Below are 16741 nucleotides of genomic sequence, written 5' to 3' on the forward strand. Positions count from 1 at the left end.
TAGTTATGTGTATCTATCTATATCTCAATCATTCTCTTTTTTCCATCTCTCTCTCTTCTTTCCCTGTCCCTCTATCTCCTACTGCCATTTTTATCTGTCTAACTATATTGATCTTTCATTGTTACGTAATTATATCATCCTTATTCTTGGAGTTACAGAGTTGCACTATACAATTTATAATGACCATCTAACCAATCTGGCCAGATGAACCATCCAGCCGGGTTATCCAAGACTAAAATGTTGCTTTGTAAGTCACTTTCGTAGATTTTTTTTGAAAATGGAAGCCAATTGCATGTGGTGAGTTTGTGAATACAGCGTACTGGGTTAGTGTTATAAGATCGGAAACTTAATATAAACTACTTAAAATCTTAGACCAAAATGGCCATCAACTTATTTGCTGAAGATGCCTAGCTCAAAAAATTCAGGAGTCGCGGCTTAACATGTTGCTAAGAAGAATTTCAAGCAGTGTGAAAAGGCTGTTGCGGTCCAACCAACAGGGCCTCCTTTTTACAGGAAAATAATCATGTGACTATGGCAGAGAACTTGATTTGATTCTTGCAAACTATACAGACAAAGCATACTGTACATAGAGAAGGAAAGGAGAGGATGCAGAATGCAGTGTTACAGATGTGGCTAGCGTGTAGAGAAAGATCAACTTAGAAGCTATTTTGTCTTCAGTTTAATAGTATAACTGAACTGTTTGCATTCCTTACAGCCAGATGAAAACTCACTGGATTTCTCCTCGTGCATTCTACGTCCTGGGATAAAAAATGCAAAAGAGCTAGCCTGTGGAGTTTGTCTGCTTAATGTTGATTCCAGAAGCAAGGTAAGCACAAGCTATTTAGAACTTGCTTGTATTCCAATAGATATTCGCTTAATGGACTAATGTAGTGATGAGTGACTTGCAAAAAGCATATCTAGCCCAATGAGCACCCATCTGTGCTCTTGATTCTTTTATTTACATCTATTAAAATCAGAAAACAAATGTGAAAACTAAGCAAAGCATTTCAAAGTTCTGCTAGTTTTCAATCTCAAATACAGTCCAGATGCTGAGTACACTGCATGAATTGGGAGGATCCGATTTGAATCACAAAATGAAAATTGTACTCAAACTGCCTCGAGATCAGTTGTCCACTCAGCCAGGGGGCCAGGTGCATTATACACCACAGCAGCAGCCAAGTCAACATCCACAAAAGTTTTAACAGCTGCTATAGCTGGCCAAAAAGGGCTTGAGGAAATGTTTCCAGTCATTCTTCCTTGCCTTCCATTCACTCCTCCCTACCTCCTGTTGATCAGGACCTCATATTTGTAACCTGAAAATATGTGAAAGGACATTGATGCACAACAATTTGAGGAAAAATAACTTTTTGGCTGACCTTTTGAGGATTACTCATTCAGCTAATGTGCTAACCAGGATACTGACTTCACATCTCGCTTATTCCAGGAGGAAGAAAACTTGGAGGATCATCCTAAACAAGTATGACCTTCTAAAAGTTACATTCTCAAAACATCTCATCTGCCAAATGGCTGTGGAATTGGACTCAATTAAAATTAACCCTTGAACTGCTTGCAGGGATAATTTTAATATCTTTCCTTTCCTTTCCTACACTATCATCATTTTGGGGTCTTGACATTACTTGGAGTGGTTTAAAATCTAAGTCTTTCTTCTAACAACTCTGATGGGTCTCACTTTCTTCTTGGTGGTGTTGTAGTTGTAATTTTTGGATTGCATGGGGAAATTGGTATTGCATTCCTCAGAAATGGGTGAATTCAACATGCGTGTTGGTGAAATTTAATCCATTTTGTTAAATAAGTAAAATTCCTTGTGTTTGACAAATGTAACATATTATATCTAAAATATACAGTTAAATGCAACATGGGATTGCTTCAAATAAATGCCATGCACTAAAAAGTGTTGATTCCCAAACTTAAATTCAATGCTCAAGGTGTGGGAACAGAAATTTTAACTGGTGTGTGGAGGACTCCAAAATGAACGCTGACTCTAGAAGCAAGGACTCATTGTCCAAGAAGGAAAGGAATGTCTGCATCATTCATAACCTGTCCATTTCATTATCACAGACAAGTTAGAAGATTGATCAGTCTGTTACAGTTTAGATGCAGAATCCGCCTATCTTTTAACAATTTTAGTGAATAATCTTCAAAATAAAAAGACAATGCAAGGCCAAGATTCAAGATTACAAATTTGATCATCAGTCTGTGCTGATTTTGATCAGCTCAGCAAGAGTGGTATTGGGACATTTGATAGCTGGGAGCAGTGAGCCTAAACTGAGAGGTATACAGTGGCTGCTGCTGGAAAGTCTGCTTATGCTTGTGAATGTAGGACAGCATGGTGACACAGTGGTTAGCACTGCTGCCTCACAGCACCAGGAACCCGGCTTCAATTCCCGGCTTGGGTCGCTATCTGTGCGGAATCTACATGTTCTCCCCGTGTCAGATGTTCTCCTCGTGTCTGTGTGGGTTTCCTCCGGGTGCTCTGGATTCCTCCCACGGTCCGAAAGACGCTCTGGTTAAGTACGTTGGCCATGCTAAATTCTCCCTCAATATACCCGTACAGGCACCAGAGTGCGGAGACTAAGGGATTTTACAGTAACTTCATTGCAGAGTTAATGTAAGCCCACTTGTGACACTAATAAATAAAATGTTGGATCAGAACAGACCAAACACAAATGATTTCCACCTGTTTAAATGCATGCCTAACTCTCACTCATCAAGATTGACTATTTAGATACCATGCTAGTTGGCTTTTGGTTTCAGTGGAATCATACCATCTCATGGAGAACAGAGAAAATTGGAAACCAAAAACTGCTTTTTGTTCTTTGCTAATATTGTTCTGGGTGTATTTTAAACAGCAAGCAGCCCCTACTGTCCCTTCAGTCATGGCTCAGCTAATGCTAAACTATACAATTGTGAATTACATGTGATAGCCTAGTTACTCAAGGCTGCATTACCAAAGGAAAATGGTTAATATAGAATTATGCTAGAGGAATGAAGTATGAATAGATAGAATTTAGTTATTTATAAATGATGATTATTTGATAAATGGATTGAGTGAAACATTCCCAATAGATTTAGCAAACGAGAACCATAGACAAATACTGAATTTTGTCTTTCAGAAATTTACTTTGAACCTAAATTGAGTCTATTAAGTAGAATTCCAGGTGTAGAGTCATAAAGCTATCTACAATGGAATCCAATCAATGATTTGCCCATTTTTGATGTCGGCTGGCCTTGTTCCATCCTACATTCATTATTACTGTGGTAAACTCTTGGTGCTTTTATTTCCAGGCTCTATAGACTCTTCCATCAAACACTAAATTAGGAATATGACAAAAGTGTAATTGCTACAATCTGTGTATTACCATCAGGAGGCTGCCTAGTGTTTAGTTAACAATATCACATTTGTTCGCTTTAGAAACAGTATTTTAAACCTTCTGATTCAGAGGGACAGCGTTCATCTCTGGGCCAACCAGCTCAGGAAGATTTTAGATTCACATCCAGTGTATACAGGAGTAAGGTGATCTGAACCAGGGCATTAAAATTTGCTGCACTACTCCTGGGTTAAGAAAGGACGGGCTTATGTTTCTCATTCCTGATCATGTCTGGCAGCCCGTTTTGGAAATGTGCGTGAGTAGACTTCAGATGAAAACAGGATTAGGCTTGCCTGTAATAAATTCCTCTGTTGAATAGCTCATACTCAAACATTGACCACTTGGAAAGGATACAGAAGGCAACAACCTCTGATGGGGTCAGTACTTCGGTAAGGGTGTCAGCGCCAGGGAGATAAAAAGAGAAGGTGGTATTTTGAGTTATGATGTATGATTCTACAATCCTCTGAATGTACTGAACAAGATGAGGCTAGAACCACAAGGGTATGTCAGAACACAAGCATTTATCTGGAACAGTCTAAAATTGTAACCCCCAAGTCCATTACTGCATTGATTTCAAATTTGTACTGCAATTGTCAATGTAACAATTAAGAATTCATAGCTACTACTTTCACTGATGTTGGGGCAGTGCATTAGTTTAAGGAATGCTGGAAATGCTTAGTGGGTGTCAGGCAGCATCAGTGAAGAGGGAAACAAGGGTAACATTTCGGATCAACCACCTTAACATTGGAAGTTAGAGATGTAACAGGTTTTAAGCAAGTATAGAGGCGTGGAAAGATTAGGGGGAATGCCTAAATGGGAAGGTCTGTGCTGTGCTTGGGTGGAAAGTTGGAGAGTTTAAATAACAAAAGGCATGATGGCACAAGACAAAAGGAGATGGTAATAGGACAAGTAAAGACACTGAAGATGGGTCTGAGGAAGCATAAATAAAAAGAGCAGAATTGTCACCAAAAATATGGGGGCACAGGGTATCTGAAATTGTTGTGTCGAATGCTGAGCCCAAAAGATTGTAATGTGCCTAATTCATCAGAACATTTCAAAGGGGCTGTTCCCTCTGACACCCTAGTCTAGCCCTCAGTAATACCCAACAACTCCTCCCCTTCCATCAGCACTTTTTATGCAAGCGTAAGATTTGTAAAACCTGCCCTGTTACATCCACAGTTCTCATCTTCCAAGTGAAATAACAATTTGCCTGCAGTAGTTTTAAGTTAGCATATTTGCTGCTCTAGATGCAATCTCCTTACAGTGGGAAACTAAACTCAAATTGGGTGACTAGCTGTGGAGCACTCCATTCTGTTTGCAAGTGTGACTTGGAGCTTCCATTTGTCTGTTATTTTAATTCTGTACCCTACACTCATTCTACCCTCTGTCCTCAGCTTGCCACTGTGATCATACTAGGCATGTATATATATTTGTATGTTTCTGTACAATATCTAAAATTTCAGCTTCATTCTGCAGACAGTTAGTGTGTCTGGACATTTAGTTTGAGGGCTGTAAAAGCAAATTAATTACTCATTTCAGGTCAAAATGACTTTCTTTGATTGAGCCAGTGGACTTTTGTTTACACAAAGGGTTTCTTGGGAAGTTGATTGACAGGGTCATGTCATAATGTGGTTAGGTTGCAGAGCTAGGTGTGTAGCAGGGGAAAAACTAAGCAGTTGCTGTTGGAGGTCTGCGAAAGTGAAAGGCATGTGCCTGAGAACACTCACTCTCTCTCTCTCTCTCCCCCCACAAAATCTCTCTGAACGTTTTAAGTCTGTTAACACAATTTATAGCAAGTATGTCAGGGTTTGCTAACTAATTTATTTGAGTGGTTTTGACCTATGCATGAATGGGGCTTATTTGGAACTGGAACAGTCATAAGCTAGAAAGTAAGGTTGTTTCCTTTCATTTTTAAACATTGTTCAGCTGTGAATAGTTAAACTGCTTCATTTGTTAGAGTTGTATTTAAATTGTGTTATTAAGTAAAATTTGTTTTACTGTAAAAGATCCACACTTTGTCAGTGGAATCACTCCTGGAGAAAAAATCCTAAAATATCCAAGAGAAGAAAAATTGTTGGGGTCTAGTCTGGCTTCCTAATGTAATTTGGGGTTCTGGTCCTGGATTCAGGACTGTTCCATTGAAACTATGCATAACTCAAGGCATTGTACCTCATCTTTTGATTAGGTACTTTACAGCCTCCCAAACTCAACAGTTTCTGACCATAATGTCAGCCCCTATTTATATTTAAATAGCTGTGGATAACTAAAAATAAGCTGCAGGTACAGCAAACAAGAAGGCAACTGGTATGTTGGCCCTCAGTGCAAGAGGACTTGACCAAAGAAACATGAATGTCTTACTGCAGCTGTACAGGGACTTGGTGAGATTATGCCTGAAGTATTGTATGCAGTTTTGGTCTCCTTATCTAAGAAAAGATATACTTATCATAGAGGGAGTGTGGTAAAGGTTCATTAGACTGATTCCTCAGCCTAACGAGGAGAGATTGGGTTAACTGTATTAACTGTAATTCAGAAGAATGAGAGGGGATCTAATTGAAATGTATAACATTCTGACAGGGCTGGACAGACTGGAAGCAGGGATGATGTTTCTTTTGGCTGGAAGATCTAGAACAAGGGGTCAAAATCTCAAGATGAGGGTAGGCCAGTTAGGACTGAGATGAGGAGAAATTTCTTCACTTGGTAGTGAACCTATAGAATTCTCTACCACAGAAGGCAGTGGAGGCCAAATCACTGAATCAATTTAAGAAGGAAATGGATGGATTTCTATATTCTAAGGGTGTCAAGGGGCATGGGGAGAGTGCTGGAGTATGGTGTTGAGATAAAAGATGAGCCACAATCATAGTGAATGGTGGAGCAGGCTCGAAGGGCCGAATGGCCTATTACTCTAATTTTCCATGTGATGATTGATTCTGTTATTTCCCATTTAACCCTTCTCTTGATACACCTTTTGTTTCTGTACTTGTCCCATTACTATTTCTTTTTGCTTTGCACCGTTATATCTTCAGTCACTCAACCCTAGCCTACCCTCCATCTTATATATAGGTCACCCCTTTCATTCTCCCCACCTAACCTTTTCCCTGCCTCAGTATTTGCTTAAAATCTGTTACACCTCCAGCATTTTTGTTCTGGTGAAAGGCCATCGATCTGTAACATTAACCATTTTCCTCTTCATGGGTGCTGCTGGACCAGCCTTTTTTGTTTGTAATTTCAAATTTCCAACATTGGCAATATTTTCTTTTTTGAATTATTGCTGGTAATTGTGTAGAAAACTAGTTGTGGTTTCTTTTGAGTAGAGCTGTGAAACCTGAAGAGAATTTTCTTGGTGAAAGATTAGGAGGAATGCAGTGGGCATGCAGTGTAGGAAAAAATCCATTTGACGATGGGGAAGTTGTAGTTCCATTTTTTTTTCCTGTTTTTTATCAATTATTTCACTGCGGAGAGTACTGCAAAGGAAGAAATAGCACAGTGGTTAACACAGCTGCCTCATAGCGCTAAGGACCCGGGTTCATTCCCAGCTTGAGTCACTGTCTGTCTGGAGTTTGCACATTCTCCCTGTGTCTGTATGGGTTTCCTCCGGGGGCTCCGGTTTCCTCCCACAGTCTGAGACATGTGCTGGTTAAGTGCATTGGCCATGCTAAATTCTCCCTCAGTGTACCCGAACAAGCGCCAGAGTGTGGAGACCAGGGGATTTTCACAGTAACTTCATTGCAGTGCGAATATAAGCCTACTTGTGACTAATAAGTAAACTTCACTTTTTAATTTCAAAACATTAAACACTTGAAACTTGTGGAAATATTTCTGCGCATATTCCAGAATAAAGTTTGCCTCGTTTTTAAGCCACCATTGATTGAGTGCTTCAAAAACAACACAAATTGCATTTTGCTTGCGTGTTATCAGAAATGTCACTGAATGCATTTCCTTTTTTATTCCCCCATGTTGTCTGTCAGCATTTAATCCCTTCTGTTTAAACTGAATTACACTGAATATTTTGAACATGGTAAGATGAAATCAAACTATCTTTTGAGGAGACTTTGCACCCATTAATATTGACAGGGAACTCTATAAACTAAATTGTTTTGTAATGAATTAGGATTTCAAGCTGAGGTTAATCTTCATGATTGGTTAAAATAAAATTATATTGGCATCTTACTAAATATACTGTATTCTTGCCTTATGAGTAGTTGGTGATATATCCATGTCAGTTGAGTTCAGTTTTAGCATAGCTCATAATGAAAAAGAAAAGGGCTAGATGACAATGACTGCAGCCCCATTTTTTAAATTCATTTGTGGGACATGAGCGCTGCTGGCTGGCCAGCATTTATTGCCCATCCCTAGTTGCTCTTGGAGTGTAGTTATGAGACAACCACATTGCTGTGGTTCTGGAGTCACATATAAGCCAGACCAGGTAAGGGTGGCAGATTTCCTTCCCTAAAGGACATTGGTAAAGCAGATGAGTTTTTCTGACAATCGACAATGGGTTCATGGTCATCAGAAGATTTTTAATTCCAGATATTTTTCACTAAAGTCAAATTCCATCATCTGCCATAGCAGGATTTGAACCCAGGTCCCCAGAACATTAGCTGAGTTTCTGGATTAATAGTCTAGCAATAATACCACTAGGCCATCGCCTGATACTCAACATGTATCAAGCACAGTCATTTTTCCCATCATTTTCCCAGAATTATAATGAATTTTGATTGAAGCTTTGTCTTTAGCGTTCATCTCACATAGAGCAGCATATGTGTAGTGATTATTATTACCCATAACTTCTTCATCACGTTCCCATTAGCCAGATGTTTTCCCAGAACGCTTATTTCAATTTGTGGAAAGTGTGTCACCCGATTGACTTTCAGTTTATTTTTGTTTCCCTCTTGCTTGCTGAACTATGTCTCATTCCTCTGTATTTGACTTCTTTCCTCGAAGCTAATTGCACTATAATTGTGGTCTGTTGTGATTGCACTAAGAAAATATTCAGAAATCTGGAATTTGCTTGGGTATGGGAATTGCATCTTTTCCGATGAGGGGTGACTATACAATAGGATCGGTAATATTGTTCCTTTATATTCTATGGCACCTATTGCACCTAAGTCAGGTTTAGCCTAGATTATCTGCAGCACAGTATACTTGCTCCTAGTCTCTCAAATTCTATCCTTTACACATTTCATTTTGATCTATTAGTTAAGGAATACAGATAACAGAAGAATTGCTATATGCCTTCCACATTGACATTGTAACGATTTATAGTTTGCAGTCGTGGATTATCTTTATTCTGATTGAGGCATGTTCCCTCATTCTAATCATAAAATATTTTAATGGGGAATGCTTTCATTGTAGGGTATTTATGCAACTCTTAGTTTGAGTTTTGAATAAACTCGTAGCCTGTTAAAAAGAGGATCATGAGTTGAAGGGCCTTTTCGTAGACTCCTACTGTCTGATGTAAGGCCCATTACTTGTTCCGTTTACAAGCTTGAGGCTAGACCTGTAAAGGTAGAGCTTTCCCAAAATTGGACCTGGAGAGTCAATATACCTAACTGTGATTTACCCAAGGCTCAATAAGAACTTTACTCTTTAAATTCTTCAAGTGCACTAAATCAAATTAAAGACTGGGATTTGTGAATGATACTCAGATTTGTTTCAGACCTTTACGAGCATCTCATATGTTGGAATTGTTACATGAGAACACCTTATGTACACATTTCAGTTCACAATTGCTTCAGATATGCTCAGTCTTAAGCAGCTGGCCAATCAAGATATAACTGAGTGAGGCAGTAATTACAGATGTGAACAGGGTGCACATTTATTTTTGTGTTGTTTTTTCATGCGGCGTGCTGACTCGAGCATCAGTGGATCACATCAGCCCTGAGCATGTGGCATTCTATATAAAATAGAACTCTAGATGTCTTTTCTCAGAATTGTAAAAATAACTTTTAGTTCAAGTAAATCTCATGACACAGTTTCAGATTCTTTCCTTGCCAATCATTTTCTGTAATACATTAACCATTCTTCATTGACTTTTCATATTTTACTGTATGTATTTGTGTATAGTTGCAACCCCTAACCAGTTACACCATCCCAAAAAATTACTTGACCTTTATATAAGAGTCAATATTAAAAAGTTCTTGTCCGTCATAATTGGTTCTTGATGCTCACAACTATATTTGACCTCCTCTTATTTTGCTTACACTGAACATTGTGACATTTAAATGGCAATAACATCATTCCTGGGCCCTGGCACTGTTTCCAAATCCCTTTCCCCAGCACTTATTCTGCTGGTCCATCCTATTTCAAGTCAATGATGAGGGTCAGGAAGGAAAGTCACACTTAAATATTTACAGCCTTGGAGCAGCAAAATGAAGCAACAAATTGATATTGGTCTGCCTTTAGCAAATCTCCTTCATAAGCATGGAACCTAGTGGAAAATATGACCCACATGCAAGTCCCTACTTTAAACCCCGAACATTTCTTGTTCTATATGCAAATGTATACAGTATCCACATCCGATGTGAAATCTCTACTGGAACATTAAACATGTACCAACATCTGCAGCTAATGCTGCTTGCGTTCAAGCTGAAGGATCTTATTGCTACTTTTTCCTTTCCAGGCCTTCAACTCGGACAGCGACAATTTTAAGTTGTCTTATGGTGGTCACCAGTATCATGCCAGCTGTGCCAATTTCTGGATTAATTGCGTGGAGCCGAAACCGCCAGGGCTCATCCTACCAGACCTGCTCTGACGAATTGTCATGGGAACTGAGAGATAACCAAATTTAAACTTGTCCACTGCTTGCATCTCACTGACATTTCACTGACCTAGGAGGATGTAGCCTGTAAAGAAAATCAATTTGCAACTTTTATTTTTTTAAAGTATATTTAATATGCACCAATGTTGTTTTGAAGTTATTTACATAAGTTACTGTCTAAGAAAAGCTAAAGAGATTGCCGCAAAGTTCTCTTCGTGGAAGGTATTTCAGATTCAAACAGATCTTTGCTTAGCCATTTGTTCCAAGATATTTGAAGTCCAGAGGTTACAACTGCAGCGAGGCGGCATTGGTTTAAACGCTACAGCATTTTAAATGGGCCGTTTTACTGGGGAGTGTTATCCTCACTTTAGCTTTGTAATTATATGAAAGGTACTTAGTCTTTATTTTAAATTATTTAAATGTCCGATAGTCAAATGAGTAAACGTTTTACTTCACATCCTTCAGATGTCCCTAACTTAGCAAGGACACTGAAAACCTTTTGCTGGTGCCTCCTAAACTAAGGAGGCATGGGAAGGGATACACAATGCACAGCTGGACATGGAATGACAAAACCTTGCACACGTCCATACCTCAATCTTGTTGAATGCCATGCAGCACGTGTCAGAGTGGAGATGAAAACTTAAAAAGGTTTGCAGGCCACATCCAGCAGTGTGGAAGCAGTGGGTATTGTATATAGTGTGTCACCTTATGGGACCAATGACCTTCATAATGTGAAAGCTGTTAGAAAGATTTTGACCAGTCTATTTAATAGCTGTGTGAATTTAAAGAATCTTGAAAACTGCAAACTCTTTTTATGGCTGCGCTCCTTTTCTGGTGAATTTTCTTTTTCTTTGTGGAGTATCAGGTTGAGTCTAGTTGAGCCTATTTCGCCCCAGCACTGAGATAAATTAGAAGCAATGGGTTATCAAAATCACATATTTTCTGTGGGGTTTCCTTTTGTTTAGTGGTGTAAAACTGGCCAAATGGGACCAACCGCCTTCTATGCATCTCTACTGACTAAGGGATATAGGTCAGGAGGCTAAAGTGGTATTCATCCAAAATCAAATTTACTGTCAATATATTCAGTACTTTCATCGTTGTTTCTTCTGGCACATCCTCTCAAAGTAACCTGTACAAAATTATTTAGTATTTTATCAATGTACCCTCTTAGAATTGTGAAGGTACAATACTGAAAATTATATTTGGGAAGGCAGTGAAGCAATTTTGGCCCTTTTGCCAGTTTCCCTCGGTTGCAATTTGAGGTTTATCAAAATCAGCTGCGATTAAGATGTCTGATGAAAGCATCCCAGTCTTGGAAAACATTCAATGTTCTTCCACAGTGTACAAATTAATTTAAAGTTTCATTAGGTTCAGTTTAATTATTTATATTTATCCATCTGTACATAATATAAAATTGTGACGCAACCTATTTCAGTGTAGATCTTATACTACCTGTTACTTTTGCTTAGTGATCACCGCAGGTCATGATGCATCCCATTGAAAGTGTGAACTGCAAATGATGTGCGCATGCAGGAACGTTATTAGATGAGGGTCAACTTGAACACCGGGGAGCACAATATTGGCCTCTGCAACTCTGTAGTCATGAGCCAAGTTTTTCGTTACCCCTGGAATCGCTATATTGGATTTGATGATTTAAGTATTGAATTCCACTGGAGTAATCCAATTCAGTCAAATTTTTGTGTGCCCTGGTGGGGGGTGTGATGGCAGATACATGGCTAGATGCTTTTTCCTCCAAAACCGTTATTAGCTTTAATCTTTGCAGCAGAGCTTATGTTATATAATAAAATGTCTATTTCTAACATGTTTTAAATTGACTAAAATTGCTGCTGAAACAACAGAAATAGAGTGCATTGAACTTTTGTCAGTATGGAGACAGGTGCAGTGGAAATGGTATTGATCATTGTACAATAAATTCTGTGAAGGTCACACAATTATTTTCCACGATCATGTTATTTTGATGATTCAAGGACACTCAGCTCTGACTTTGTAGCTCAAAACCTTTGCTTGATGTGAAGGAATTAATACGTGTGTGGTATATTTAAAATGAACTTAGCCGTGACAAATGTTAAACGGGCAGCTTGGGAGGAAGAACTTCTGAGCAGTATTTGCATTACATGAGCTGTCTTTTAGATGATTCAACCCCATTTTCAGGTCTGTGGTGGCTAAATGAAGTACAGAAGTGAACTCGGTGTGTTTCTGAGTTGCTTTGGGTCAGCCCCAGTGTGTGGAGGGTGGGAGATGGTGGGGGGCGGGTGGGCAGGGAACATTTAATTTGATTTGTATATAAGGTGTGCAAACTTAACTGTAAAGTCACTTTTTATGTTCCTTTTATCCATGTTAACTTACTGAGGCAATTGTTTTCTGAGTGGTATTTGTAATGATTGGGGGGGTGTATTTGCCAGCTTGCTTTGCCTCATGAGTTTTTTTATTGACTGTCTGGTTACTTTTGCTGATTAGTGACACTTGGAATAAACTGCTTTATTCCAAGTTAGGAATTAATAGTGCGATTGAATATTTTAAATGCATCTCATATCACAGTACTGTTTTGAGCCTTAATTCTTACTTTGAGTCTGTGCAGATGAAATGTATGTGACAGGTATTGGCTGCACTTTGTTTCAGCATGCGTTCGCAATAATGAACATCTCTGTTTGTGTTTTGGCATGGGTTCTAAATTACAATTTTTAATAAAGAATGCAGGATGAAAATGTGTTTATAATCATGCTAATTAATAAGGCTTTTTGACTATGGACATAAAAAAAATCATTAGTTGAAGAAACAACTGGAACAGTCTCTCTTTGGCAATTTAGTATAATTGGATGTCCTTTCTGTGTAATGACTCAGCACCCAGTGTTAACATCTGATTGGGTTTCTCATCATTGCCAAGAACTCTAGTGTCCTAGGTTACTGTATCCAAGGTGATGTTCCCGTTGCTGTAGAAACCTTGTGCATTGTTACAGAATGTACGGCAATCATTCTTGTGCAGCGGGCTTCATCTACTTGTCGAAATATTAATAGTTCCTACATTTGAAATTTTTAAAAAATTAAAGTGAAATTATGCTCCAAAAACACATTTGGAAACCTCAGTTGCCCCCACTCCAGAAGGAACCAAACATGCTACAAAACCTTAAAGTCATGGAATCCCTACAGTGCAGAAGGAGACCATTCAGCCCATTGAGTCTGCACTGACTCCCTGACAGAGCATCCCATTCAGGCCCTATCCCCCTATCCCCATGCATTTATCCCGCTAATCTTCCTAACCTGCACACCTTTGGACTATGGGAGGAAACCAGAGCAAACCCATTAAGACACGGAGGGAATGTGCAAATTCCACCCAGTCACCCAATGCCAGAATTGAACCCGGGTCTCTGGTGCTGTGAGGCCACAGTGCAATAGGTCAAAAATCCAAAACAACAATTTTGAAAATGTGATGATCACTTTTTATTGTTAGCCTTAGATCCATAAGTCTGTCAACAAACTTATCAGCTTAATTTTTTTTCATGTGCTGCTTGGCTTTTACCAAAAGGTATTGTTTTCAGTTGACTTGAAAATATCTTCAAAATTATCGCATTGGAATCTTCAATAATTATATTGGAAAGTAGAATGCACAGGACCAGAAAGGCACCATTGAAGTTCATCTGGTTTGTCAAAATAACTGGGAAATACTGCTCTAAGCTATCTCTCAACCTTGAGATCAGATTTTTATTTAAAGCTCTAATTTGTATGAGTTTTTAAAGATCAGGAGGCTATTCTATTATTCCCATTACATTTTACACGGCTCCAAGCCATATTTCAATGTTGTTCAAGGGGCAGGATTTTAATCACAGGCGTCTGTCAATGTTGCATAAGCTATGAGTCAACAGAACCAATCTGTATTGTTTTGCACTTTCACCAATTAAACAAATTGTAATGGGAAGATTGGACTGTGACATGCTCATAGAATCTCACAGTGTGCACAGTGCAGAACAAGGTAATTCAGCCCATCAAACCTGCATTGACAACAATTCCACCAGGCCCTATCTCCTTAACCCTACATTTTTACCCTGCGGACAGTGAGGAGCAATTAAGCATAGCCCATCAATCTAACCCGCGCATCTTTGGACTGTGGGAGGAAACTGAAGCACCCGTAGGAAACCCATGCAGACATGGGGGGGTGGGGTGGAGCGACGGGGCAGGGCAGGGGGTGGTGTGGGGTGGGGTAGGGGCGGGGTGTGGGGTGGGGCAGGGGCGAGGTGGGGGGTGTGGGGCGGGGCAGGGGGTGGTGCGGGTGGGGTGGGGGGGGCCAGGGCGGGGGCAGGGTGCGGGGAGGGGCTACAATTGGCAATACTACTTGGGCTTAAGAAGGAGGAAATGAGCCAGGGTTCCTGATCCTGATGGAAACCAACTTTTTGAGTTGACCATTAGGTAGAGTTGTGGATTGCCGATTGAATAATAGCCTGTTAAAAACTTAACATTAATCCCATACAAATGGTGACCACATGAGAGTGACTGAAGGGCGATTGACATTACATTACCCCAGCAAGGAGTAGATGCTGTTAGGAATGGAATGGAAGGAGAGAGAATGTATGAAACCAGCTTCCTCCCATGAAGTAGCTTATAGCTAAATGGACTAGTAATTCCAGAAGCCTGGACTAATAATATGGAATACTTCAATTCAGATCCAGTCCCCACCACTCCATGATAATTTGAGAATTTGAATTCAGTTTAAGAACAAAATATGGAAATAATAATGAACTGATACCAACAAAAAATGAATATTGTTGGATTAAAAATTTATCTGGTTCATTAAAGACCTTTAGGGAAGGAAGCCTGCTGATCTTACCCTGTCTGATATGTATGAGACTTCAGTCCAGAGTGATTGACTCTGAACTGCCCTCTAAAATGGCTCAATGAACTAGTCAGTCAAGGCTGGACAATAAACAGCAGTGGCACCCACATCCTGAAGATGAATAATATATCAAAGAGAATTCATATACATGCGCATGCAGATCATTTTACCTCTCAACTGCCCTTTGAATGTACCATTGTTGGCTTTGATACTTATATCTCAAAGTGCCTCTGCGTTGTTGCTGCTTTGTTCCAGCTGTCGTGTTCTTTCACAAGACAAGTTGGTTGTATTTTAGCAAGGCAACAGTTTGTGTTTGACAGAAGTATTGGTAATTGTATCAAATTACTATTCAATAGATTTTCCCAAATTGTTGCTTAAATTAGTGAAATGTGTTGGGCTATCAGGAACCAGAAATATAATAAAGTATACTGCTTAGTGTCTTGTTGAAGAGATATAGCTGATGTTTTGCACACTATACACTGGATTCTCAAATCAGAATTACTGAGAAATGTTGATTTTTGAACACATGGAGATTTTTTTAATTCTTGAGATGTGGGCGTCATTGGCTAGGCCAACATGTATTGCCCACCCAGAACTGGCCTTGAGAAGGTGGTGATGAGCTGCTGCCTTGAACCCTGTGGTTCATGTGGTGTAAGTACATCAGCAGCGCTGTTAGGGAGGGAGTTCTAGGATTTTGACCCAGTGACAGTGAAGGAACGGTGATTTGTTTCCCAGTCTGGTTGGTGGGTGACTTGGAGGGGATCTTTGGAGTAGTGGTGTCCACCTGTGTGTCTTTGCCCTTGTCCTTATAGATTATAATGATTGTGGGTTTGGAAGGTGTTGTCTAAAGAGACTTGGTGAGTTTCTGTGATGCATCTTGTAGGCAGTACACATGCTGTGACTGTGTCAGTGGTGGTGGGAGTGAAAATTTGTGGAAGGGATGCTAATTAAGCAGGCTGCCTTGTTCTGGATAGTGTCGAGCTTCTTGAGTGTTGTTGGAGCCACGCCCATCCAGGCAAGTGGAGAGTATTCCATCACACTCTTGACTTGTGCCTTGTAGATGGTGGACAGACTTTGGCGAGTCAAGAGGTGAGTTACTTCCTGCAGCATTCCAAGCCTGTGGTAGGGTGCATAAGATTCCTGTGGTTGAATGGCACTCCTTGACCATCAGAGCTCGTTTCAGTGGAGGCAGTGAGTTATGCAGAGCAGTCCTCAGGCAAGTAATCAGGTTGGGGTCAATCAGTTCCAGAGAGTGGACAAGTGAGCTGGAACCATACCATAGAATCCCTACAGTGCAGAAGGAGGCCATTCATCTCATTGAGTCTGTACTGACTCAGCATCTTATCCAGCCATTATCCCTGTACTCCCTGCACATTTACCATGGCTAATCCACCTAACCTCTATACCTTTGGACATGAAGGTGAAATTTAGCTTGGCTAATCCACCTATCCTGCATATCTTTGGACTGTGGGGAGGAAACTGGAGCACCCAGAGGAATCCCACGCAGACTCAGAGAGCAAGTGTAAACTCCACACAGTGACCCAAGGCAGGAATTGAACCCAGATTCCTGACACTATGAGGCAGCAATGCTAACCACTATGTCACTCCATAGAGAGTGAAGAGAGAATTACTGTTGGCAAAGGTGGTAGCATTGGTCATGGGGATGGGAGTGTCAGTCTTTGAAGACAACACTCAAGGACTCAGGGTGGATGTTGTGGCTGGGGTAAAATTAAGTAGCTGGGAATCAGT

The 16741-nt window shown here is 40.0% G+C and overlaps 1 protein-coding gene across 6 annotated transcripts in view; it reads left to right on the plus strand.

Annotated features, from left to right (window-relative positions):
• The window catches only part of synrg (synergin, gamma), a 117712-nt gene extending 105302 nt beyond the window's left edge, over nt 1-12410 (plus strand). For 4 of the 6 annotated variants that reach the window (XM_080210936.1, XM_080210940.1, XM_080210941.1 and 1 more), the window contains 3 exons: nt 716-826; nt 1445-1477; nt 10009-12410. In XM_080210936.1, coding sequence (XP_080067062.1) covers nt 716-826; nt 1445-1477; nt 10009-10140 — 276 coding nt within the window. In that variant the 3' untranslated portion in view covers nt 10141-12410. The remainder of the gene's footprint in view (nt 1-715; nt 827-1444; nt 1478-10008) is intronic. The other 2 variants (XM_080210937.1, XM_080210942.1) reach the window with 1 other exon arrangement.
• Nucleotides 12411-16741: the final 4331 nt, after the last annotated feature.

The sequence above is a fragment of the Carcharhinus amblyrhynchos genome, chromosome 23, assembly GCF_965287045.1.
Source record: "Carcharhinus amblyrhynchos chromosome 23, sCarAmb.v2.hapA, whole genome shotgun sequence".
NCBI lineage: Eukaryota > Metazoa > Chordata > Chondrichthyes > Carcharhiniformes > Carcharhinidae > Carcharhinus > Carcharhinus amblyrhynchos.